This window comes from Ambystoma mexicanum, chromosome 10 (assembly GCF_040938575.1).
Source record: "Ambystoma mexicanum isolate Mex_15411 chromosome 10, UKY_AmexF1_1, whole genome shotgun sequence".
In the NCBI taxonomy this organism is placed as follows: Eukaryota; Metazoa; Chordata; class Amphibia; order Caudata; family Ambystomatidae; genus Ambystoma; species Ambystoma mexicanum.
In genome coordinates this window covers 1,082,291,594-1,082,318,188 of record NC_090932.1, presented here as the reverse complement: position 1 = coordinate 1,082,318,188, position 26,595 = coordinate 1,082,291,594, and the positions used below count along the sequence as shown (strand labels likewise).

General features: G+C 47.6%; 1 protein-coding gene across 1 annotated transcript in view; it reads right to left on the bottom strand.

Annotated features, from left to right (window-relative positions):
* The window catches only part of GMCL1 (germ cell-less 1, spermatogenesis associated), a 979,035-nt gene that overhangs the window by 497,853 nt on the left and 454,587 nt on the right, over nt 1–26,595 (bottom strand). The window contains exon 6 of the mRNA XM_069618907.1: nt 25,475–25,540. Coding sequence (XP_069475008.1) covers nt 25,475–25,540 — 66 coding nt within the window. The remainder of the gene's footprint in view (nt 1–25,474; nt 25,541–26,595) is intronic.

Here is a 26,595-nt window from a genome sequence, read left to right as displayed (position 1 = left end):
AGAACTATCCTATTCTGCCCATTTTGCCACCGGAAGCTTCTGCGGATCCCCTCCAGGTTCTTAAAAAAGGACATAGGTATGTAGAATGGGACATTCACAAAAAAGTGTAGTAGTCTGGGCAAAACCACCATCTTCAGCATGGTCGCCCTCCCCATCATTGAAGGAGGCAATTTAGTCCAGATCCTCAGAGCTCTTGATACCCTCCAGAGTGGGGAGCCTGTTGTGTGTATGTTCCTCCTCCGGATCGTGGTACACATTAACCCCCGAAGTACCTAAACATTCGCTCTGTCCACTGCAGGGCCAGCACAGGCCGTGCACCCCACTCTATACAGCGCAGTCCTGTTATCGGGAATAAAGCCGATTCATCCATACTTATTGTGATCCCCGACAGCTTCACAAAAAATGCCATAGCTTCTAGCAGCAGCTCCAAATTATCCTCCGGGTTCTGAATGTACAATAAAGTGTCATTCGCGTATAAAGATAGAAAGGGTCTGGCCCCATCTATTTAGATACCAGCATCATTATATTCCGTCCTAAAATATTGGGTGATCGGCTCCATAGAAAGGGCAGTAGAGATAATGGGCAGCCTTGCTGCGTACCCTTTTCTAGTTCCCATGCCATTGAGATATATCTACCCATATTGACCCTGGCGATCGTCTAGTTTACACCAGTTGGACCCACTTGATGTATGTCCGCCAAAATCCAAACCTATGCAGGTTTGCATATAGCCAGTCCCATCTCACTGAATCAAACGCTTTCACCGCATCCAGTGCAGCTATGGTGCACGGGGTGTCCCACGTTGCAGTCCTATCTATCACATGATGCAATCTTCTCAAGTTCCAGGCAATACTCCGGCCTGGGATATAGCCCATCTGATCCGACTGCACTAACTTATGTATCACCTTTTTCATTCTAGTCGCTAATATAGACATCAGTATCTTATTATCTTGATTAAGCATTGAAAGGGGCCTGTAAGAACTACATTCTGTCAGGGACTTGTGGGGTTTGAGGAGAGGTATAATAATAGATTCTCTCAGACTAAGTGGGAGAAACCCCGCCTCATAGGAATCAATGACGGTGCTAAGCAAATGGGGGGCCAGTATTTGTGCGTATTGTTTATAGAATTCGCTAGGTAGTCAATTCGACCCTGGTCTCTTCCCTGTGGGCAAACCCACAATTGTAGTGTGTATATCTTCCAAGGTGATGGGCACTTCTAGGCCGTCTTTTTCCTCTCGGGTCAATCTCGGGAGCTCGATTTCGTCTAACACCTCCACTAGATGGCTGCTTGGCACCGGGGGTCCCTCTTGGTACAGATGTTGGTAAAATTCTCGGCGCACCGGAAGTGTTCAGAAGAATAGGATGTTGGGCTGGAATCCTTGCAATGCTTCACTTCTGCTCTACAGTGGCAGAATTTGCAACGGGCCGTCAGCAAGAGGAAGTTTATGGCAGTGGAAACATTGTTCCATACACCTACTTCATCTTTACAACTTCTCTTCTTGACCCGCCCACCACTGAACAGCCTGTCCCATAAAAATCTAGTGCACGCGCTTATCGAGCACACATCCGTAAGTGTTCAGAAGTGTAGGACTGTTGGGCTGGAGTCTCTGCTACACTTCACTTCTGCTTTACAGTGCCAGAATTTGCAACTGGCCGTCGGCAAGAAGAAGTTTACGGCCGTGCAAACATTGTTCCATGCACCTACGTCATCTTTACAAGTAAATATTGGAACTGTATTTTCAGACACGGCTTAGGACTTGTGCTGGTGCTAGCGTGTGGGTGGTATCTTGGTAGTCTCTTTTTCTTACCATCTCTCTAATTGCAGCTCCTCCTCTTGACCCGCCCACTGCTGCACAGCCTGTCCCATAAAACTCTGGTGCGTGCATCCGGAAGTGTTCAGAAGAGTAAGACTGTTGGGCTGTTTGGCGAGGTGGCGACGGTAGTGCAGGTGCATTAGCTGTAAGTTGCTATTACGTTGCCTAGATAGCACACTGCCTCCAGCGTTAGATAGCACACTGGTTCAATTTAGTCTCATCGCACTGTGTGAAAATATTTGAAATTGACTGGGGTGCTTGAGGTGTTATGCTACTTGAATAATAGTTGCTGTGTTCAATTAACTGTGATCCTAAATTGAGCTGAGTGGAAAGACATACGTGGCTCTAAGGCAACCCGCCTTGGAGAGTATAGGTTGAATATAAGCTTCAGCAGCACGCTTCACACGTTAAGTGCAAATACAGGGCTCTGCTTTGATAAGTGTGACAGTGATATTACTGTGGCATTTGAAGTCCTATGTGCCGTGATTAAAATTGTCACGCACAATATATTGCGATACCTAGCAAAGTGCGAGGGTAGGATCGTAGGAACTGCGCAGCTGTTGTGTTCGGAAGGGCAGGGCTTTAAGTGGGCCGGGGCTTAGCCCCGGCAGGCTCCGAAATTTCGTTTTGAGGCGGGGCCCTGCCGGGGCCCAGTAATCTCACCTGACAGCCCCGGCCACTACACGAAAAGGCATTTTTTTCTACAGCCTGAAGCTCGCGCTCGTGTGCGAGAGCTTCAAATGCCTTTCAGCCATAATGGTGGCGCCGCACCTGCGAGGCATCCCTTTAATCAAGAGATTCCCGTCGGCCAGCGCCACCATTATGGAGAAACATGAGGCCGCTGGAAGCAGAGGCCTTGCTTTCTAAATACTGGAGCTCCCGCGAATTCGCGGAAGCTTCAGTATTTAGGAAAAAGGCCTCTGCTTCCAGTGGCCTCACCCTTTCAGCCTTAATGGTAACGCTGCTCCTCCCCAGCTGGCGAGGGGTAGCACCACCATTAAGGCTGAATAGGCAGGCGCTGTCCCCTGCCAGGCAAGCCTATACAAAATAAATGCAGAGATCAGCACCCTCTCCCCAATAGGGGAGAGGGTGCTAATCTCTATAAAAGGCTGCCTGGCAGGGGTGCCCAGTAGCCCATTGAGCCGGGGCTCGTCAAGGGGGCGTGGCCTAACCGTCCATCAAGACCCCCGCTGTTAGGCCACGCCCCCTCGATGAGCCCCGGCTCGATTTGTAGTTCCACTTAAGGCACTGCGGAAGGGTATTTGTGTATCTAGGCTGTTACATATCACTTTATTAAGTTTAGGTTAATCATGGTGGGCAGCTTGCGTAGTGGGAAGAGTCCATCAGAAGCTAAGTCGCATACAGGCTTAAATGTCACTGCGCCTATTCAACTGCACAACTTCAGAGTGGAGCTAGTGGCACCTATGACACAAACCACCCTACATGGCGAACGGGCTATGGATGCAAATACAGTACCATATAGTCAACCATCACTAGCCATTGAACCGAACGATAGTATGAACGATTTCCTACGTATACCAGCACGCAAGCAACAAACGGGTTTGACAACAGCGAAAATCAACAGTCGGTTGACGCAAAAGGAAAATTGTCTGCTGGGGAAGTAAATAAGCAAACAAATTTGAGCTCCACAAAGACGTTTAAAAACTGTATCTCCAATGTTTCAATTTGGACCAACCCTGTTAAATGAATGGGGAAAAAGGTGTTGTATTTCCTTGGACCCTACATCGACTGCAGTTTTCTTACCCTCCGAGTTGGAGAGAAGATGCCTACATAACCTCCAGGGCGATAACACGCATGCAAGCCAGTGTTCTCCAAGGCCATTGCGGCCATCGACAAGTTCACCCACATACCACCATAAAGGGGCTCAGGCTGGGGTAGAGTATATGGCAAATAATGAAGTCAATGAGTTGTCCAAGTGTGATGACAGTGACCCCTATGTCAAGGACAACGGTATTAATACTTCTGCATCACAAACTGATTATATAGGGCAGCCTATGAATGAGAATGGCGAAATTTTGTCGTTCCCAGTTATATCCTCGATTTTGAATTTACTAGACAAGGGACATGAGTTAACGCATGTACATCTTAATAACCTAAAAGCTATGACTGCGGACTTGTCTGGGAAAAATGTGTAAGCTTGAAGGCTTTATGTTGGCACATGTCACTTGTCAGTCAGAGAAACTGGGCCTTTTTGGATTCATGTATTTTGAAAATGCTAACTCCTGCTGCCTGTATTATCTGCACAACTACAAACCTTGTAAACACGTTATAATGTGTATATTATCAGCAACTGTTCTATAATGTCTATATTACCTGTAATGCGTACCTACTGACCATGCTTGTAATATTTTGGCTACGTTGTAACCATGCCAAGCGCCTCGATACCCCAGGGCCAGGCAGCGCTATATAAATAATAAACTAAACCTACTCTTAGGCGAAAGTGTTTGCTGAGGGTGGGGTGTCTGCTGCACCCTCCTGCGACGCAATGTCTTCCGCTTTACTAGAAGCAATCCAATTAAACGCATTAAAATTACCCGACGTATTTCATTACCTTATACCGCACCATACTAGTTCATATGTTGGTGGCAAAGGCTGCATCCTTACAGCTGCAAACGGCGTTCTATCTCCAGGAAATATTGAGGTCTCCCCAAATAGTCCCTCACCTCTTGTTAAAATCATTGAGAGATCGGCTGATTTGCAAGTCGAGCCTCCTCCCAATAATATGGTGCAACAAGCAACCTCAGCGTTAAATAACTCAGATGAGTGATTCTACTGATGGACTTGACCCAAATGAAGCAAATATGATATTTTACTCGCGTAAAATGAAACATGCCCATGCCAGAGCACTCAAAAGAATTTTTTTTTATTTAAAACATGGTATCGCATGATGCACAAAAAATAAATAATAATCTAAATGTAAATCTCCTTTGGAAAATGGGGGTCAAGGCACAGAAACAAAAAATAATTCTGATGCGTCAGTCAATGATATATGACATATGATATATTAATTGACTTGACTCAATTTAGGGAGGAATCAAAATCAGTACTGAAGTTAGACATGCCTTTCAGACAGAACTCACTAAATAACGAAAATGGGTTTGTGGAACGGAACTACCAGCTCCAGGGCATTTGCCCTCAGAAGCAAGGCAGTTTATCCAACTTGTATCCCTTAGTTGCAAATAAAATAAGCGGTGCTGTACTCGGACGTAGCGCAAAGTTGGTCAGAATTATGGGAGCTTCATCACAGGGAGCGAACGGCCCAGAGACTTTACTTCCAAATGATCTGCCTGTGGATTCTAATCAGATCACGCCCGCTTCCATTGTGAATCCTTGCGTGCAGACAGGTAATGCTGAACTTATGCGGGTCATACCCGCTCTGGCTGTCATCGCTACTAAGGTCAATTCGGGCACAGCCGGGGTGGATATGTTATCCGCACATGTGATGCAAACATCCAGCAGTTTTGGAAATGGAGAAACGGCAAAGAGAAGAGAAAGGGATACTGCACGTAGCAGTATTGTGCTACAGAAAGAGGAATGTAGGGTTTTGAGGGACACCATGTACATCTTGGGGTGGCAAAGCGATCCTAAGAAAAATGGACAGCAAAGACTAAATAGGTCTTTCTTGTTCAACATCTTTAAAGGTAGTCCGCAGCTACGCACCCTTCACTCTGATGATATAGAGTGGATTAGGCTAGCAAATCACGACAACTATCGCATGATTTGTGCACCGCAATCGGTGATTATACTAAAGTTGTTTTGGGAACACAGAGGAATTCGAATTGTGTGGTCTCTCGCTTTGTCTATTCTGTACCATCAAAGAGGCCAATGATTTCCTTGAGGAACCATTACCGGTTATCGAGGCTAACCCTCCAAGTGCCTCGAGCATTCAAGCTCTGCCAGTGCAGACTGCTGACATCATAACACAGATCTCAGCACTGGTGGGGGCTGTTTCGAATATTACCTGGCTGGCTCCACTGATGACATCTATTCTAGAAATGTCCAGAAATCAGAACCAATCCTAGCCAGACGGATTTCACAATTGTATCGTGGAACTGGTGTGGGATGAATAACCTGAGGACCTGGCTAACACGTAACGAAGAAACAAGGCTTCCGACAGTCCTACTTTTGCAAGAAACAATGTGCGCTAACCATTTTGTTATTGACAGTTTCACCACTTTTTGTGCTCCTGCGGTGCAAGGAATAGCTGGCCGCCCTTCAGGAGGGGTAGCTATACTCTTAAAAAATGCCCTCAAACATCTATCCCATGTAGTATTTCAATGAATGGACTAATAGCAATTAAATATAACCCAGCCAGTTCTACCCCTGGCTCTTTTTTATGGATTTGTTTGTATTTTAATCCAGCTGTAAATACTCTGGATGAAACGTTAGACCTCTTGGATGGGGTCTGGAGAAGGCTCTGTTAAAAAACCCAGATGGAATGGAAAATACACGTGGTTAAGGAACAAGTTACTTACCTGTAACTGTTGTTCTCCAGCATGGGTCTGGCATGGATTCACATGCTCATGAATATTCCCCGTTGTCAGGCTGGGAATCATCGGTAAAGAAAAATCAGTATCAGTTTCGTTTCTGATCTGTCTTTCTTAGTAGTAACCAATCACTGGTCTCTGGGTCATACTGCCCCCAGCCAATGACTGCCCTCTCCCTAAGCCCCTCCCCTGGCAGCCATCCTCAGATTTGGTAGCACGTAAAGTGGCAGTATGACCAAGTGAAGAGCCGCAGAGTGGAAGGAGGGAGGGTTAGCATGTGAATCCATGCCAGACCCATGCTGGAGAACAAAAGTTACAGGTAAGTAACTTGTTCCTTCTCCAGCATGGAGTCTGGTATGGATTCACATGCTCATGAATATAAGAATACATAGCAGTACACACATGCACAACCACGGGAGGTGGCAAAAGGCTCAAAATTAAGCATTACATAAACTCAACATTAAGCAACTCTTACCTCCTCACCAGGCCCACCTTCAGGCGAACAGGTTGCGCAGCACTGCTTGGCCGACTCTGGACTCCTCCCTGGAATCCCGGTCGACGCAGTAGAATCTCGTGAAGTTGTGAGTCGACCTCCACGTAGCAGCCCTGCAGATGTCCAGCAGGGGCACACCAGACAAGAATGCCGTAGTAGCAGCGATCGCTCTGGTCGAATGGGCTCTCGGATGGCCGGGCAACGGTCGGTTGGCCAACCGATAACAGTGCATGATGCAGCCAGAGAGCCATCTGGAAATGGAAGCCTTCGAGAGAGCCTTCCCTTGGTTCACAGGTCCAAAGTTCACAAACAGCTGTGATGTCTTCCGAATACTCTTCGTTGGGTCCACGTAGAACTTAAGCGCTGTAGCTACATCCAGCGAGTGCAAAGTCTTCTCGGCCGGCGACGATGACAACGGAAAGAAAAGTGGCAATACCAAGGGCAGGTTAAGATGGAAGTCTGACGGCACCTTGGGCATGAAAGAGGGGTGCGTCCTCAGCACCACTCTCGTATCGTGAAAAGTCAAGTATGGAGGCTTGCAGGATAGGGCCCGAATCTCTCCCACGCGTCGTGCGGTGGTGATGGCCACAAGGAACGCCGTCTTCCACGACAGGAACTTCAATGAAGCCGAATGCAAAGACTCGAATGGTGGCCCCATGAGCCTGGTCAGCACCACGTTGAGCTCCCATGCCAGGGCTGGAGCCTTCACCGGCGGAAACGATCGGAACAGTCCCTTCATAAATTCCTTCACCAGTCGATGAGACCACAAGGACGGCCGTCCTGCAGTTCTGGTGTATCTGGAGATTGCTGCCAGATGTATCTTGATGGAAGCGTGAGCTAGTCCAGCTTTGGCCAGCGACAGTAGGTATTGGTAGCACTTGAGGTGCCGTAATCCGTAGAGGGTTGATCTTCTGTGCACGGCACCAGACGGAGAACCTCTTCCACTTATGTCCGTAGCACTTGAGAGTTGAGGACGTCCTGGCCTTTGCAAGAACCTCTCTGCAGTCAGCCGGGATATCGTACCCTCCAAACTTTAGTGCTGCAGGAGCCAGGCCTGCAAGTTCAGCGGCTGCGGGTCGTGATGAAGAATGGCACCTCCCTCTCTGGAGAGAAGATCTGCGTCCGTTGACAGTTCGACTGGTGGGGACGCTGAGAGGTCCAGAAGGTCCGGGAACCAGATCTGTCTCGGCAACGCCGGTGCGACGAGGATCATCCTGCACTGGGACCTCTTGAGCTGGCTGATGAGTCGAAGCAGCAGCGGCAACGGAGGAAACACATACAGGAACAGGCCGTCCCAAGGGAACGAGAAAGCATCGCCCATGCTCCTCAGCTGGGGGAACCTGCTGGCGAACCTCTGGCACTTGGAGTTTGTCGCCGTCGTGAACAGGTCGATCTGGGGTTTGCCCCATCGTCGGAAGAGCCGATCCACTTGATCCTGGCGTAGTTCCCACTCGTGGCACGAGCGCAGCTCCCTGCTGAGTGAGTTGGCGATGGTGTTTTTTATTCCTGCCAGATGTTAGGGAACCAGAAACATCCCCTGATCGACGGCCCAGTACCACAGATCCTGGGCCTCCTTGGATAGGGCTGGGGATCTGGTGCCTCCCTGCTTCCGGATGTAGAACATCGTGGTGGTGTTGTCGGTAAAGATCCTCACGACCTTGCCCTTGAGGGACGGGAGGAACGACTTGAGCGCCCAGAACACGGTGCGGAGCTCAAGATGTTTATGTGGAGAGACCTCTCCCCCATAGCCAAAGGCCTCATGTGTGGAGATCTCCGGTGTGCGCACCCCACCCCTCCAGGGAGGCGTCCGTCGTCACCATCTCCTGATGTGCCGGGGTCTGAAGTCTGTGCCCGCCGTAAGGTGTGCACGGGTGCCCCACCACTGAATCACACGACGGAAAACCTTGTTGAGTGGGATATTGTCTTCGAAGCTGCCCGCTGCTTGCATCCAGCGGGCGTCAAGGAACTCCTGTAGAGGACGCATCCGTAGCCTGCAAAGGCGCACTAGATAGATGCATGAGGACATCATACTGGAGGAGGGACTTGATGGATCTCACCCTGGCCACGTCCGTGGCTAGCAGGCGCTGCATCTTGCCTAAGATGGCCTTCGTCCTTCCCTCTGACGGAGACGCCAATCGTTCCACTGTATCGAGCTTCGCTTCCAGAAACAGTGCCACCTGCGACGGAACCAAATGAGATTTCGGGTAGTTGATGGAGAAACCCAGCTCCGTGAGTAAGTGGATGGTCTTCGCCGTGTGCTCGACGGCGAGTTCTCTTTTCCTTGCACGGATGAGCCAGTCGTCCAGGTAGGGGTAGACGTGGATCCCCTGCAGGCGCAGCCGCGCCGCCATTGTGCTAGGCACTTGGTGAACACCCTGGGTGCCGACTTCAATCCGAATGGCAGAGCTCTGAATTGGTAGTGGCGTCCTTGGACTACGAATCTGAGGAACATTCGGTGTCCTTTTAGGATGAGGATGTGGAAGTAAGCATCCTCCAAGTCCAACGACGAAAGGAAGTCGCCCTCCTCCAGCTGTCCCAGCATGTGGAGAGTGACCATCCTGAACTTCTGTACCTTGATGTATTTGTTCAACCGACATAGGTCAAGGATGGAGTGCCAACCGCCTGTCTTTTTTCTGATGAGGAAGTATCTTGCGTATACTCCAGCGCCCCGGAGCCTCTTGGGGACAAGCTTGATGGCACCTTTCTTGAGCATCGCCTTTACCTCCAAAAGCAGTTGAGGGATGTGATTTTCCTTCCTGGCCATGGGAGGAATGCGGGGACACTTCTTTTGGAATTCGAGTGTGCCGTGGGCCAGGGCATCCAGCACCCAACTGTCAGTGGAGATGGACTCCCACACGCGGACGAACTTCGCCAGCCGGCCTCCCACCGGGGTGCTTCGGTGGGGGCCCGACGCTATGGCTGGTTCAATCTTGCTTGGAGGCGGCCTTGCCGCCTTGGCGACAATGCCGAGATCCTCCTTGCTTGCCGCGACCTCTGTAAGCCTCCTGGGACGAGGAGTGGGCCGTCTGGCGGTACGTAGAGGAGCCACCACCTGATCCCTTGGAGGCCCCCTGTCTGCCTCCGGTGCTCCGAAAGGGCCGTCGTTGCTGAAGGACTCCGAGGGCTCGGGCCGTCTCTGTGTCAGTCTTCATGGCCTGCAGCGACTCATCCACGGTTTTCCCAAACAGGTTGTTGCTGTCGAACGGCATGTCCAAAACCCTGGTCTGCACGTCCTGACGGAAGTCTGTCGCCTTGAGCCAGCCTCGTCATCGAAGGCAAACACTGTTGCCTAACTGGCGAAACCCGGTGTCAGCAATGTCCGTTGCCACCATTATGGCGTGGTTCGACGCCACCTCAGCTTCCTGCAGAATCTCCAGGGCCTCTGCCCTCTTGTCCTCTGGTAGGAAGTCCAGTAGGGGAGCTATCTTGTACCGTAGCTCCCTGTAGTAACGGGCCACAATCGCTAAGGCGTTGGCCGCCTTAATTGTCGTCGCCGCTGACGAGATGACCAGTCACCCTATGGCGTCCAATTTCTTACCCTCGCCGTCAGGTGGGGAAGTAGAGGTTGAGGCTGTCGCCCCCGCCGCCTTCTTCTTGGCCGCCGCTGAGACAACCGAATCCAGCGTAGGTTGAGCCCTGAGGCACAAAGGGGCGGCGTCGGGGATGCAATACTTCTTCTCGTACCTGTCCCTCTTGGCAGGCGTCGTTTGTTTGTTTGTTTATTTATTATTTATAGCGCGCGCCAGACCCGAGGGTAACCGGGCGCGTTGTTCAAGGATACTTTAAACTTTACAGGTTACGCATGTTTACAAGTAGTGGTTATACGTCGTAGAAGTTACATAATGCAGGACAGTAAGGAGAATATACATTGTGCATAATATATACATATAACATAATATATACAGGAAATATGCAGTAGGAAGATAGAGAGTATATAACTATGTACATAGTACGTTTGTAGAACAGTGGTTATATTGGTGTAGGGCAGGACTATCGGTCATTTTCTTTGATCCAATTGATACAGTTAGATCTGAAGAGAGCGTAGGATTGGGTAGATCTCAGGCCAGGCGGGAGGGAGTTCCAAAGCTGGGCAGCTTTGACCGGGAAGCTGTTTCCTCCGGCCGTACTTAGTTTAAATGGGGGTATCACTAACTGGTTAGAGTATGCTTCTCTGGTGGGTCTAGTGGAGATTTTTCTGTTGAATCTAGCAACTAGGTATTTGGGTGCTAGATGGTTGATACTTTTGAAAGTTAGAGAAGCTGTCTTGAGTTTGATTTTGTCCGCTGTGGAGAGCCAGTTGGATTGTCTTCTAGCCTCTGAAATATGCTCCCTTCTTGGAATTCCTAAGGCAGCTCTAAGAGCATTGTTCTGTAGTGTTTGAATCTTATGCAGCGTATGTTTATTGGCCCCTATATATAGTGCGTTGCAATAGTCCAATTTCGACAGCACTAATGCTCGAGCAAGGGTTAGGCAGTTGGCAGTGGATAGGTATGGTTTTGCGGCTCTAATCAACTTGCAGGTATATGCGGTGCTGGATGCCATTGCGCTCACCTGTTTGGTTAGGGAGAGGTGGGAATCAAGGTAAAACCCTAATGTTTTTACCTCTTTTGCCACCTTGATAGTGTTACCGTCTATGACGAAGGAGGAGTATTCTTCTTTTAATCTATTGATGTTTTGTGTGTTCCCCAGTATGATGAGTTCCGTTTTGTCATCATTCAGGCATAGTCCGTGTGTGGCCATCCATGCCTGAATGATGAGATAAATCTTGTTCACCAAGGCCAAATCTTGTTCATAATCCCCTGAAAGTGGTAAGAGAATCTGAGTGTCATCCGCATAGTTAGTGTAGGTGACACCCAGATTATCCAAATCATCGAACAAGGGCTTCGTGACGATGTTGTACATAGTGGGGGAGACACAAGAACCTTGTGGGACTCCACATGTGATGGATACAGGGTCAGCAGAAGTAGAGAAGACTCTCATAGTTCTACCGGTTAGGAATGATTTGATCCATGCGATGGCATGTGTGGAGAAATGGGCAGCTGTTTCTAGGTGGGTGCAGAGCACATCATGATCCACCAGGTCGAAGGCTGCAGAGAGGTCCAGTAAGAGGAGTAGGGCCATCTTTCCGGAGTCTCTCAGCTCATCGACCTGAATTTTAAGATCGATGAGCGCGGTTTCAGTTCCGTGCTGAGGTCTGAAGCCTGATTGTCTTGTGCCTAAAAGGTGGTGCAGCTCCAGGTGTTTTTGGATCTGCAGGTAGGCTACCCTGTCTAGGATTTTTAACAAGAAGGGTACCGTTGTGATGGGCCTGTAGTTAGTCGGGATGGATGGGTCCAATGTTTGTTTTTTTAGGAGGGGGAGGACCCTAGATTGCTTGAGGTTATCTGGTACAGTGCCTGATGCAAAGGAGGCATTAATAAGTTTAGAAATGAATGGGGAGAGGTCTCTGGCCGCGTCTTTTATTAGTTGGGCTGGGCATAGGTCGCCTCGGCAATTGGATGGCTTGAGTGAAAGTATTATCTTTTCGGTTTCAAGTGTAGTTACTTTCGAGAAGTTAAATTTATGGTCTAGTTTAGTGCTGATTGGTGGTTTGCCTCTTAGGTTAGTTGAGGGTGGAATATTCTGTTTCTTTATCTCAATTTTTGTTTGGAGTGTGGCAATTTTGTCGTTTAGTGCTTTTTGGATGTTCGAGCACCATATTTTGTTTTTGTCACAGTTATCATGGACAGGAATAGGGTTTTCTAGTTCCTTTAGTATAAGGAATAGTTCTTTCGTTCCAGATTTGGCCTGCAGTATTCTGTTGTTGAAATTCTCTCTTTTTGCTTTCTTTATTTCATTTTTGTAAATCTTGGAGGCATTGATGAGTGTAATTTTATTTGTCTCTGTTGGGGTTAGCCGCCAAGCAGATTCGCATTTACGTTTTTCAAGTCTTAGAGATTTGAGGTGAGGAGTGAACCAGGTATTTAGGTGGGCTCTGGGCTTACTCTTTCTCAGTTTCAGTGGGGCAATAGTATCTAAAGCTGTAGCCATGGAAGAGTTGAATTCGTTTACTAGTGAAGAGGTGTCCAATAAGTCAGGTAGAGAGTTTAGTCTGGGGAGGATGAGTGGTAGCAGTTTTTCTGTAGTTATAAGTTTTTTGTTTCTGGTTGGCAAGGGGGGAGCCAGAGCAGTTTCAATGGGTAGGGCCAAGTTAACATTTAGGAGGAAAGTTATCAGTGCATGATCAGTCCAGATTTGTGGAGTGATATCGACAATCGTTGTATTGCAGTTATAGTCAGCAACCCAGTCAAGTATACGGCCTTTTTCGTGTGTTTTTTTTCCGTCGTGGACGGGTTCTTCAGGATCACAAGTCCCTCGTTCCAGATATCGTTGAGTAACGGTACCGCAAGGACAGTCTTTCTCTTGGCCTCTCGCCGTTGATAGTGGAAACCCTCCTTCTGTTCCTCGGGGCATAGCTGGAAGAGCTCGGATGCCCTGGCGATCATGGCGTGAAAGGAGCCAATTTCATCGGGCAGGGAAGCCCGAGGGAGTGGTGTTGGAAGGTCCGTCCCGTCGTCACCACCATCGTCATCCGTCCCCGTCGTCGTATTCGTCGCTGTGTCATCCCTGGGGTCCGGTGAGGGGGGATGAGGGCTCCATGGGTCGTGGGGGCATGAAGGGCGGGGAGGGATGAACTCTCCTCTGCTTGTTCGGAGGGCTTCCCGACGGGCCCGGTTCTGGATCGTCTGCCGGGGTTCGCGGTAATCTCGTCCTTATCACCGTGCATAAGGTTTGGAGTGCCATCAAAATGGCCGCCGAGTTGTCCTGAGGCTCGGGCAATGGCTGCGACGGGAGGGAAGGCTGCTCCTCCACTGGGGCCTCGTCGGCGCCACTGTTGCTTTCTTTGACCACCTCTTTGGGATCCCTCCCGTGGGATCGTACCTTCTCGAACCTCTCGTTGAGGTTCTTCACGGATTCCACCAGCTCCTCCTCAGGGGCTGAATCCGTGACCCTAATGGCCACCGCCCCCCCTTTTTTCCACCGGGGTCTTCACGGGGGTCTTGTCGATTAGCTGGAAAGAGGATTCCCTCGCAGTGTCAGGGAAACTCTGGGCCCCGAGATCGCCTCCACTGGTGTAGCCTCCCCAGGCTTCGCCAGGGCTGCCGCGACTCCCTCGATAGAGGCCTTAGCCGGGTGAATCAAGGCCTTCGCCACCTTTGGCGCGCTTGAGGCCTTCACCTTGGGGGGAGGGTCACCGCCTCGCTCCCCCTCGTCCGAATCCTTTGGGCCTCTCCAGAAGCTTACACGGGTTCTCGGATTGCCTCTTCCCCGAACCAGAGCGTTGGCTCGTGGTTGATGGTGCCGGGGAAGGAGCGCCCTGCCTGGCAGCAGAAGAGCCCAAACGTTCAGCGCTCCCGGTGCCCGCGGACTCGCGGTGCTTAGCCTTCTGTTGGGCCCCCGTCGCTGGGGCGCCCTAACAGGACTTAGAAGACCGCTCTGACCTTTTCTTCTCACCTGCTGGGCCCTTCTCCAGCCAGCTGGCGAGGCGGGTACGACAATCCCTCATGGTCTGTTCCGCACAGTCCTTCTCCACGTGCGTCCTCATGAAGGCAGTAGAGACATCTCGAATGCTCGTCCTCCTTGAAAACATTCTGTAACCCGCATCCAGGGCAGTTCCTGAACAGCTTGGATCCGGGCGTCGAGCTTCCCTTGTCCTGGGCCATGTCCATGGTAGGCCTCAGATCTTCTGGAATCCTCCAAGAAGTGCAACTCGACGAAAACTTCACCCTTGAGGGGCGTAGAACATTTCCGAAAGGGGTCCCTGTTGATCGGAAGTAGAACGGTGGAGCTTGAGGCTCGATTTTACTGAAAAATTTGAAAATCTCTTTAAAAAAAAGCGTGAAAACGCAGTAAAAGCTCGAGAGCTATAGCACGAGGACTCCCAACACTTGAACGTGCAGTAAAAATCTGAGGATGGCTGCCAGGGGAGGGGCTTAGGGAGAGGGCAGTCATTGGCTGGGGGCAGTATGGCCCAGAGACCAGTGATTGGTTACTACTAAGAAAGACAGATCAGAAATGAAACTGATACTGATTTTTTCTTTACCGAGGATTCCCAGCCTGACAACGGGGAATATTCATGAGCATGTGAATCCATGCCAGACCCCATGCTGGAGAAATACAAATGTGGTTCGCACTTAGGAACATGGGCAAGAGGTGGGGCATCATCTTATATTGATTACTTTTTCATATCAATTGGTCTAGTGCGATTGGTTGATAACATAGCTATCATTGATCCCTCAATTAGTGATTATGCAATAATCAGGATTAAGCTACACCCGAGAATCAAACCACTGGGTTGTGATCCTATTTTAGGACTAGTGAACCTGGATCATGTCCAGACTTTGATCAGATGGCATCCCTGGTTATGTAGGGAATTGACCTACTTAGTAAACCGGGATGCCTGGCGAGTGCACGAGAATACTGTCACTAGCTGCAATGCAACCTTGAGAGAGGAATGGAACACCTTGGTAATAAAAAAGCACATTTATGCATTGGTGTTTCGCCCTAAGCCAGTCCACACTTTTCAACATTTTTCGTATAACCATAAAATAGCTATACTCAAATGAGAAATGAATAGTAGCCCCAGGGCTATTATCCAGATGAAATTGTCTTTCCACTCCTATTTCGAAGCAAAACACAGGGTTCTCCAAAACCACAGAAACCTGATGAAATCAAACACAATTTACATCTTGTCGATAATCAACGGATCATGGGACTGCTTATTAATAATGACAACCGTAACATCTGGTCCATTTTAAATGGCAAATACCAAGCCGAGTGTCACGATCTAGGGTCATCGATTTCTGCAGATACCTGGCAGTGTTATATTAGAGACACATTCAAACTACCTGAGCCTTTTCAGGCTCTTGAATCTGGGATTTTACACGCAAGATGTACATAACATTTATCATTTTTGATAGAAGACATAATCGTTGCTATACAGAGTTTGAAAGCTTCCAGGGCTGCCGGTCCAGATGGGATACCATTGTGCACCCGAAAAGTTGATCCATACTACTGGGCAGCCATAGTATTTACCAAATTTGTGAACATTCAGTCATCAAATTATATGCCTAAATCATGGATAAATGTGATTATTCTCCCCATTTTAAAAAAAGGGGACCCTAGTGATCCATCTAACGTTCAGTTGATAGTCCTAATGGACGCAGAGGCCAACGTATTTGCCATTCTTTTGCTGAAGCACCTTCAAATCTTCATTTACGGAAACAACATCTATTCCAAGCACCAAATACGTTTTCGTAAAGATATGGGGACCTCGCTGAATGCCATCATAATAGCCCATATTTTTGCCAAATCTAAGTCACCAACTCAGGGCCCATATATATTGCAGCGTTAGATCTAACATGTGCTTTTGATACTGAAATTAGAGAAGTGCTCTGGATGAAACTAATAGCTCTGGGCTTCTCAAAGAGGTTGGTATAATTGATTGCCTTGTTGCATTCAAACACAACCTTTCAAGTGAGAGTCACGAAATTTGGTGCACTTACCTTACCTATTGACTGGAGTCAAACAAGGCTGCACTCTTGCAGCAACCATGTTTAATTAATACATATGTGACATGGACAAATTGTGGCTTGGGCCATCCATGTACCCGGTTAGACTCGGGGGTGGGGGGGGGGGGATACATTTACATTGGCTGTGCTTTGCGAATTATATTGTATTGCTCGATAGGACCCCACATGGCCTCCAAAATAAGCTAAATAGATTCCATGAATATGCAACTAAACAATCTTTTGGCAAATTCAGCAAAATCTAAAATGATTATATTTCATAATAACAAACAGATCAAATCTTAGTTTTGGCACATGGCGGGGGTAAGAATAGAGCGTGCAAATGAAGTTTGATATCTTGGCTACTCATTAATGTGAACAGATCTTGGGAGATGTGCCTAAAAACAAAGGCACGACCGCTGCCATCCATGAGGAGAGTCATATTTAGGAAGTATTGTACATTTTCACTGCTTCCACTTATCAACTTCTATTTACTAAAGGTTGAACCTATTATACTATTTGGACTAGACTCTTGCCGTTTGGAGGTGGATGGTATACTAAATAGGATTCAGGGTAATTTATGGAAAAGTACATTCGGCTTGGCATTATCTGTGCCAAACTCTATAGTTCGGCACAAAATGAGGCTTTCCTCGTTGGCAGCAAGGTGGACAAGGCGTAAATTGTCAAGATATGCCAAAATATTATTACCGCCTCGTAACTCACTCTTTCAGGATCTCAATGAGCTCATGATGGCTGACACACTACGATTGATGGTGAAGTTTAAAGATCAAATGAATTAAATATTACGTAGCATAAATTTGACGATTGAAGATTTGATGTTAGGCTTACCTAAAGTCAAGCGTAAACTGTATGAGCTGGACTGGTGCACAACGATAGACTTAAATAAATCTTATAAAACCTATGTGGAGTATGCATTGATATTACGAAAGTGTGAGTTGCGATCGCCCTATTTAATCAAATGTCCTTGTAATAGAGCTAGAACTATATATTTGAGATTGAAGCTTAATCAGTTCCATACATTGGAAAGTACTAAAAGCTGGCAGCAGGGCTTATCGGCAAGTATGGACTTGAACTGCCGCTTTTATCTAAGTGGTACGCAGTTTGAAACCCTCAAACATCTGGTGGTTTATTGCTGGCATTTTGAAGAGGATAGACGTAAATTACTGGGAATTTACTATCCTCAGGCAACCGATATAGCACGAAATGCATTTTGGGAAAGATGATTATATGGTAATAGTATGCGTCTGATTTTGGTATTGGCACGTGTGCTGTATAAAATCGAGGAAGCCCTATTAAGGGCCAATGAACAAATTGGCAGTTATAGGAAATTTCATTTCCTCTGTCTAGTCTTTAAATCCCTCCACGATCTGGCTCCCCCTCATCTCTCCTCTCTTTCTACACTCCTTCCCGCTCCATTCGTTCAGCTGATCTCTACCTTCTCACCGTCCCTCCTCCCCCATGTGCCTCCTCCCACTTCTGCTCCTTTCAGCGCATAGCCCCCCTGCACTGGAACTTGTTACCTCTCTCAATCCGCTCTATACCTACCTTTTCCTCCTTCCGCACTTCCCTAAAATCTCTCCTTCTCCACTCCCCTCCATGAATCCTTCCCCACCTCTCATTCTCTCCCCTTCCCTTGAATCTTCCCTATGATCCTCTCTGCCCTCCCCTTCCCCTCCCTCTTTTTCGCCCTTATACCCCTTCCGCTTCCCTCCTCCTTCCCTTACTCTCCCCTTCCTTATTCCCCCGCAGATTAATTGCTCTACCTACTGTTTTATTGGTTCGATTCATGATTGTTTATTGCTTCTACTGTTATGATGTTCTATGTATTCTGTTGTTATAATGTTAAGCGCTTTGGATGAAAGCGCTATATAAACAAATAAATACAAATACAGGATAGGATTGTGAACCTCTGCTACGTGGAAAAATTACGAATTCTGGAATTGAGGGATGTACAGGTTTAACTAAGTGAAATGTAATTGTATGAAATGGAATACATGTACGAAGAACTCAAAGTTTTAGTTTTAATTAATAAAAAAAAAATCGAGATGCTACAATGTGTGTTTAAGTGTGTTTCTTAACAGGGATCCAAGCAAGTAGTCAATTCAAGTGTACCAAATGAACTGTATGAACAAGATAGAGGGCTGTTACAGTAATTCAAAGACATCTCTCAATATTATGAGCGTTTTAGATTTCATAACCATGCTTGGATAATGTAATACTATGTAGAAATGCCATATGTTCTTTTCTATACTTATGTTGTAAAAGTTTGTTGCCTTGTTGTACAAACTATAAACAACTTTAAAAATAAAAACATGTTTCAAAAATTCTCAGAACGCTTCGTTAATGCCATTTTTGGGTGTAGCATAAGGTCTCCTGTCCCAAGTTTATTGGGTGTATGGGGCTCTGTTGCGCCTCCTTCTCATATAACCATGCTAGCAATCTACCAGGTTTATCCCCCTCTATATGCTGCCTCTTTGTGTATTTAGCAAAACTATGCCTACCTAGTCTCTCCCAGCAATCCATGCATCTCCGAGTTCCCTAGCCTTCGCATCACTGTCATCGTGTTGCTCCTGAGACTGCTCTCATTTCCTCAATTGTTCCTCAGCAGAAGCTAGTTCCTTGTTTATTTTCGCCTGGACGCCCCTACTCCCAGCTATAGTGGCCCCTCTAACCACCACCTTCAGTGCCTCCAAGACGGTACGGGCACTCAGAACACTGCCTAAATTATTCTCAACATATTCTGTGATGCAGTCTTTGATGCAATCGCGAAATGGGGGATCTTTGAGCGATTCACTCCTAAGCCTTCAAGTAGGTATAGGGGCCCTAAGGGGCACATATTGCCATTGCAATCCAAGTGGGGCATGATCCGACAATACTCTACCCTCATACTGAGCATGCGTGATGTGATGTACCAGTTCTCTCCCCACAAAGAAGTAATCTATCCTTGTATATAATGCGTGCAGCGCTGAGAAATGTGAATAATGCCTAGCTTCTGGGTGGAGAACTCTGCAAGCGTCCTCTAAAGCAAAAGAATCCAGAGGTGTCTGTAAGAATCTGGCAGGCAAAGCTAGTCTAATATACTTGGTGTCTGACCTGACCAGGGTTGGGTTTAGAGTGCAATTGAAGTCTCCCCCCATATCATATTACTAACCCGATATGGGCCTAGGCATGGATATAAGGTCTGAAAAAACGTGGTAGCGCTAGCGCTGTGATTTGGGGCATATGTTTTGACAAGACATGTGTCTATTTGTTCCAGTAGGCCCTGCACTAGCACCATCCTGCCATCATTATCCGTTTTAATGTGAATAACTTTGAAGGGCACTGAGGGCGCTATCCATATCAATACCCCACAGGCATAAGCAGAATATGGGGAACCAAATACTTGCCCTCCCCATTTCCCCGGTAATAATGCCAGTTTGTCAGTTGTGAGATGCGTTTCCTGCAGCAAGGCTATGTCCACTTTACTTCTCTTGAGATATGAAAATACCCTATTTCTCTTCACATAGGCATTCAACCCCCTTACATTCCAGGTAAGTATGCTCATCGTTCCCGCCATTTGCTTCAATCCCCTTCTATTCGGCCAGCAATCTCTAACCTAGCGATAGGCTTCCCACCCCACCCTTGTGGCGCTTCATCCCGGAGTGCAGTACAGCTTATCCTCGTCAACGTACATACCAGCAGCCCATTCCCCCCATAAACTTCCCCAACTTCCCAAACTAGAAACAACTGGCCAGCTTTGATACCCTTGGTGAGGCATGTCCGTTCCTCGCATTCGCCCCAGATGTCCTGCCTGGGGCTGACGCACAACGGGTGGGCACAAAAACAAGTCCCCCCAATAAACAGAACTTGAAGGGTGTGGCGTGCGCAGCCATGGGCAGCCTTTCCTTCCTTGTTGTAAAGCCTTCACTGCTAATAGACCCCGCCATATGAGAAGAAAAACCAGTTTCAAGCAACTAGGAACCATAGGGAAATTATCCCTTACTGAGAGCCCTCTGGTCCCAGGATGTCTGTTCAGTTGCGGTTCGCTGTGGTACTCAACAGTGCAACTCATACAGTTCAAAGTACCTTAGTTATCTCTCGTTGGGCAGGGCTTCCCTTGCGTCTTCCTCGATTGCGTCTCCCTCTTTTTCACCGGGTCTGATCCTCTCCCTGTCCATCCATGCCTGCGCTTCCTCCGGGAGATCAAAGAACCAGGTCTTATTTTTATAGATGATCTTAAGTCGTGCTGGGTAGGTCAACATGTATTTCAGTCCAGCAGTTCGGAGTCTAGCCTTCGCTGCTGAGAATTGCACCCTATTCTTCTGCACTTCAAACGTATAGTCAGGGTGGACTGCCAGATCTGCAGAGGCTCTCTTCAATTCCCCTCCTTGCCTGGAATAAGCCAATATCTTTTCTCCGTCCTTATAATTCAGGACCTTCGCGATGAACGGTCTCGGGGGAGCTCCCGGGGGTCAGGGAGCCTCCTAGTTAGCGCCCTATGCGCCTGCTCGATCGTAAAACCCTGTGTGAGGTTCCCGGACCCAATCTCCTGGAGCAGCATGTTTTCTATATATGCTGTTGGGTCCACGCCTTCCTCCCCCTCCGGCAGGCCTACTATGCGGATATTATTTCTTCGGGCCCGTCCCTCTGCCTCTTCCACTCTGTTCTCTCTGCAGACTGACTTTTTGCTGAAGCACATGGACATCCGCCTGTGTGTCTCGGAGCACGCCTGTGTTCTCTTTCACCTGTGTCTCTAGCGTGGTAGTATGCTCTGCCAAGCTTTGCACGCCCTGGCGCAATAGTCACACGTCCAATTGCCTTGCTGATATCTGTGTCCCGAATTAAGCCTTTAAATCCGCTATAGCTAGCATCACCTGATTGTGCAACTCCATGGCGCCCCCTTCTTTGTCTTGCACCGAATCTATGCTTCCTCCGGGTGTCTGCTGTTTACGCCTGGTAAAGCTGTCCAAAGTTGGCTGGTTCGTTTTAGCCTTATCTTACTTCGGGCGCAGTTGTTTCCTACAAGGACGGCGGTACAATAAGAGCCGTCTGGTGTATGCCACGTAGAACACCTTGCTCCGAAGCCCATACAATGTTGTGAGGAATTCCGGCACCTCAGATCTCCTAGGCAGCCTCAACATATGCAGTTTCCTCTGAGGGGGCCTATCCCTAGCCTATCACTTGGCTTCCTGAATGATTTTCATGCCGATGAAAGCATGACGTATTGTTGCCTTCTGGTAGCTGCCAGTTGCAGCTGGTTGTATTAACCTTTTTTCCGCTCAGTCATCAGACAGCCTATGGGCTCCTGCCCTGACCTGTTTTGACTCAATATAATTGGAGCTATGCTCCAGGTTTCACCACTCTGTCCGGGATCATGAGGTGCTCTCCTACTGCAGCTACTCCTGTTGGCCAGCACGATGCCTCCTCCGCTAGCTGCTGCTGGCGCAATGTAGTAGGTAGCTCTCTCGTGGCTGCAACTCTGGGATAGGGTTATAGATTGCTCCACCCACAGTCACTGCTGTCCGGGTGCTTATTTGTCTCTGCTTCTTTTGGCTGCTGGCCCAGTTCTTCAGGGGCCTTGTTACTAGATGTACTGCTCGGCGCAGGTTCTCATGCGTGCCCCTCAGGACCTCCCCCAACCCCCAACAAGCTCAAATGAGCCTCTACCGTGCCTTCGCAAACCTCGGTGGCCGGGAGGGCCCTCTTATGGCTGGCTGTATGACCACCGCCCAGTAGGGAATGCGGCTCTCCTGCAGCATGCGCACAGCCCTTGTTCGTCCCTTTGCGTACCTCCAGGGATAGAGAGTTAGCAGCTCCGGATCTCTGCTGTGGTTGCCGGGTGGGCCAGCATGTAACTGACGGGGGGATACGCACTCCACTGGGTTGCATGCAGTCCTTGTTTGTACCAGCTGCTGTGTATGTGTTTCCTGCGGTCCACTGTCGTCCTTCTCCTCGTCTCCTTCCTCACTTCGTCCCTCAGCTGGGCGACTCCGGTCTACGGCATACCTTCTCCTCTGCACACATTACACGGGTCGCTCCAATGATTCCGTCCCCCACTCGCTCGATCCTTCCTCGCAGGGATCAACGGGCATCCCGGTGCTTCTCAATTTTCCACTTGCTTTCACCATCTCCTTAATTGTGCACATGGCATCTTTGTTTCTGACGCTGCCAGCGGACCCTTTGTTGCACGTTGCTTTTCTCTTTAGCAATGCAGCCTCCACGGTTTCCTCTCAGCTGGGCACTCCCCGTTTATTGCACCTGAAAAAACTTCTTACTGCTTGTCTTCGGAACGGATCATGTAGGATCAGGTGGGAGCAGTCCAAGGAGCCGTCTTACTCCATTGGCTGCAAGCCACATCCCCTTTATTCCCAACTTAGTTATGATGCTTCGTCAGTTTCAAGAACCGGCTTAGATGCCAATGGGCTATGGAAGTCAAATGTCCAAGGGTGGATTGTAATACTTTGAGTTAAAACATGGCGCTGGTGCGCAGTGCATTCTGGTGCGCTCAGAGCCATAATGCACATTCGCGCCAGGCCTCAGTGAAAGCTGCACTTGCTGTGAACTATAAACATTTTCAGCCTCACTCACACTATTTCACTGGAAAACATGTTTTCAACGTTATTCTTTGCTTATGTTGGTTTGGATTGCTCATCCAAGGACACTGTGCGCAAAAAGGTTGGGATACGCAGGTGCCGGCTGGTACCTGATAAGGCTGCCATGGAGATTGTCAAAGCTGAGGATGAGTTCCTGAGTTGCATTTATTCTGCTTTCATGAGAAAGGGAAGAGTTCTGCTCCTCGAGGTTACCGTAGGTCACTCCGGCCGGGGGAATACGGGAACTGAGAAAGAGCAGAGACTCAGGCCAGATGTTTCTAGAAAAAGCCACTCCGCCTTTGTGGAGGGCTTAAAATGCGGGGCAGACAGAAAGCTTAATCTCGGAGTGGGGATGCCTTGCTCCGGGCCTGTAGACTGCCGAGGTCTCTCTGTCTAAGCTGTTTTCTGAGCTTTTCAGACGATTCTGGTGAGATGGGGGCATTCCTAAACGTTGCACCAACAGTGATGTATTTTCTTTAGACTTTTTTGCTTAATTTATTATGTGTTGCATTTATTCGTTTATTTATGCTTTTGATTAATAAAGGGCCATATAAGAGCAAGTTTATCATTGTCAGTTTCTCTTCAAGCCTTCCGTAGTAGCTGCTGGACCCCAAAGTCCCTCAAAAGCTGCTTAGTGCCCCACTATCTAGAACACAGTGGAGATCAACTCAGCTAGAGCCTTCACGCTAGTCCCAGCTGCGCTCACAAACATATTTACAAATTATGAACGTTACCTTTTAACGCTTGCATTACTAACCCAGTCTGAAGCAGTTCAGACTTTGTGGGCTAGCTTAATCATATTTCTTTTTCATTAACTGTTCCTCATTAGCAGCTGCACAGCAGATTAAATCCAAAATACAGTTCATAGTCAAAACTGTGCTATACGTCACAAAGCTCATCTACATGCTGAGCTCCCACCAGATATAGTTGATTGAAGTTCACTCCAAAAACTTGCTTGCAGCTTCTGACTTGAAAAGTTCAAAAGAGGTAGGCCTTAAGGGAGCTAAAGAGACTTGACTGCACACTCAAAGGGCAAGTGATGAAAGGCAGTTTAGAATGGGTTGACAAGACTATCTTCTCTTAACATTCTAATTGGAACCCAGCTGCAATGATCCACCATTTTGGCCTGGGTTCAAGCCCAATCCTCTATTTTGAGCACTAAACTCAGCAGATCTCTGAGAGAAAACATTAAGGAAAACTGACGACCTTTTCCCTTTGCTCCCAAAGTCACCACCCACATACTTATGTGTACAACCAGCACAGCGAACCCTAGTTCTATTTCTACCCTTACCCGCCTGGCCGCTGATGCCCATGACAATCATTTAGCTAAGTATGTTTGGATCATTGCCTCCCTGCGTTCAAGCTTTTTCATTCAGTGCATTGGTGAGAAAAATAAGTTCTGTCCGTGCCCGCTTTGAAAAGCAATACACCTTTTCCCTTCCTCCTTCCGCTGCTAATTCCCACAGTTGCAGAGATTGGTGACTAGGGTCCTTATGTGTCCTCCCCGGGACTGGCCTCCCACACCCAATCACCTACAGCCTCCACCCCTCCCAGCACTTTGACTTGGCACCCTCAGGCCTATGCCACCACAGGCCTGCACTTCAGCAGCTGACCATTCCACCCAGGCACTTCCAGCTGCTCACTCCTTAGCACTTCCCGACTGATACACCTAGCCCATTTCCCCTACTCCCTCATCCCTTCTCTCTTTCTGCACCTACTGAATGCTCACAAGGTCTAGTAGGTCCGCCTCTATCTTTCATTGTTATATTTGATTCACTCCCATGTACCCTCCATGTTGCCCTGTGGGCGCTTTGAAACACAATTTACTTGATGTATAAGTCCCTTACAAATGCACAATAAAATAGATAAATGGGTGCTTACAACCAAAGCAAAACTTAAAATGCATTGAAAAGGCAATTTACAAAAGCATACTCATATATGCAATTGTATTTTATAAGATTTGCCCAGGTCGATCCTGGAAAAAAACAAATCACAACTGTTTTGGTTTGGTGCTGTGCAAGTTATATCTTTCAAAATCTTAGTACTGTTTTTGTGTACCATCGGTTGGTCATGGAAGAAGAGACCAATTTGAAAATAGCGCCTATAAAGGTTGCACTGTGGGAGGTACATGCACATCATAAACAGATTCTACTGCTCTTTCGAACATGTCCGCACGCATTTGAAAGTTCAAATAAAGCAAATTAAACACTACAACTATTCAATGGCACTTTATGGACAACATATGAATCTAAAACTGGTTCAGGAAGCAAAAATAATCATACATGTAAAGCTTAATAAAGCACCCATTTTGTCAGGCATGTGTGTGTCAGCATATGTACATGCATACAGACAGAGGTGCACATACCGCTGGTCAATACGTTGGTGGTCACCAAGATTCAGGTCGCCGGCAACCTGACACCTACCGCACATACATAGGGGGCCTTCTGAAATAGGACATGCACGAAGCTAGAAGAGCACGTGAAAAGTGGTAATCATTTACATTTTGCAGCCTCATCCATACCTCAGCTCTCTGAAGAGATCCACATTCTGATGAGTCATTAGGTTGTACAAAAGCCACTCCAGACATCTGAAAAGGAAAACATGAAAAAGCTCAGGAGCAGAAAAGACATTCTTCAAGCAAACAAAGGAGTATACAAGCCTGTGAATCAATACTTGGAAGGGGAAGATGGTACATAAACGTCTCCAACTGTTTTTTCTTACCACACAATGAACCACTGTGTAGAGCTAGGTGAAATGTTTACTGATCTAGAAGGGTGTTTCTCCAGCATTAATATTTTTGGGATTAGTCACCATGCCTGCCAGACAACAGGGTTTATACACAACACAGCATACCTCAAAAACCCCACTGTCCTCTTTCCAGCATTTTTCCCCTCAATGCGTTTTAAGAGTGGCAAGTCTTCATAATAGTGATCCAATTAAATAAGTGATATGTAAGCAGACAGAACAGGAAAGTTGCAAAAACATAGAAAAAAATAACGAAATAAAACAATCCATGAAATAAATAGACTGACGAAACACCCTCATACCTCAAATATTCCTCCCATAGCAGACCTTCAACATTTACCATACCAGAAACACAACTTGTAGACGTTGCTTACACATTATACCAATGAAACAAGTATCCGGTCTTACCCCTGCACCCTCACTCAAATTAACAGAATTAGTACGTATCCTAAGTCTAGTAGAAGCATTATATTAATACAGAGCCTAGATCAAAAAGACCTTCAGCTACCTCTCCCATAATCACCAAAAGACTATTGACCTAGTTTAACCAATGTCATTCATCCGACAATGCTTCCGATAATCACTGTAACCCATCACAGCAAAAACTCTGACTGTCCCATCTCCTTCCCAGTCTTCCATCATTATACCAATAATCTTTCACATCTGCGGATGCCCTTCCCCTCACGTCCTATCTGGGTATCTGCGAACAACGTCAATGAACACACACCTATGCAGTAGACTTAACCAGATGCATCTGATCTGTCCCATCAAAACACCATCGCCCTATTTGACCCTTTCACTATTCTAGGAAAACAACCATATATTTGCTTTGAACGAGTAACTGAGAAACGGAAGGCAAGAATGGAAACATTTGCTCATAAACCATTAGAGTGCAGA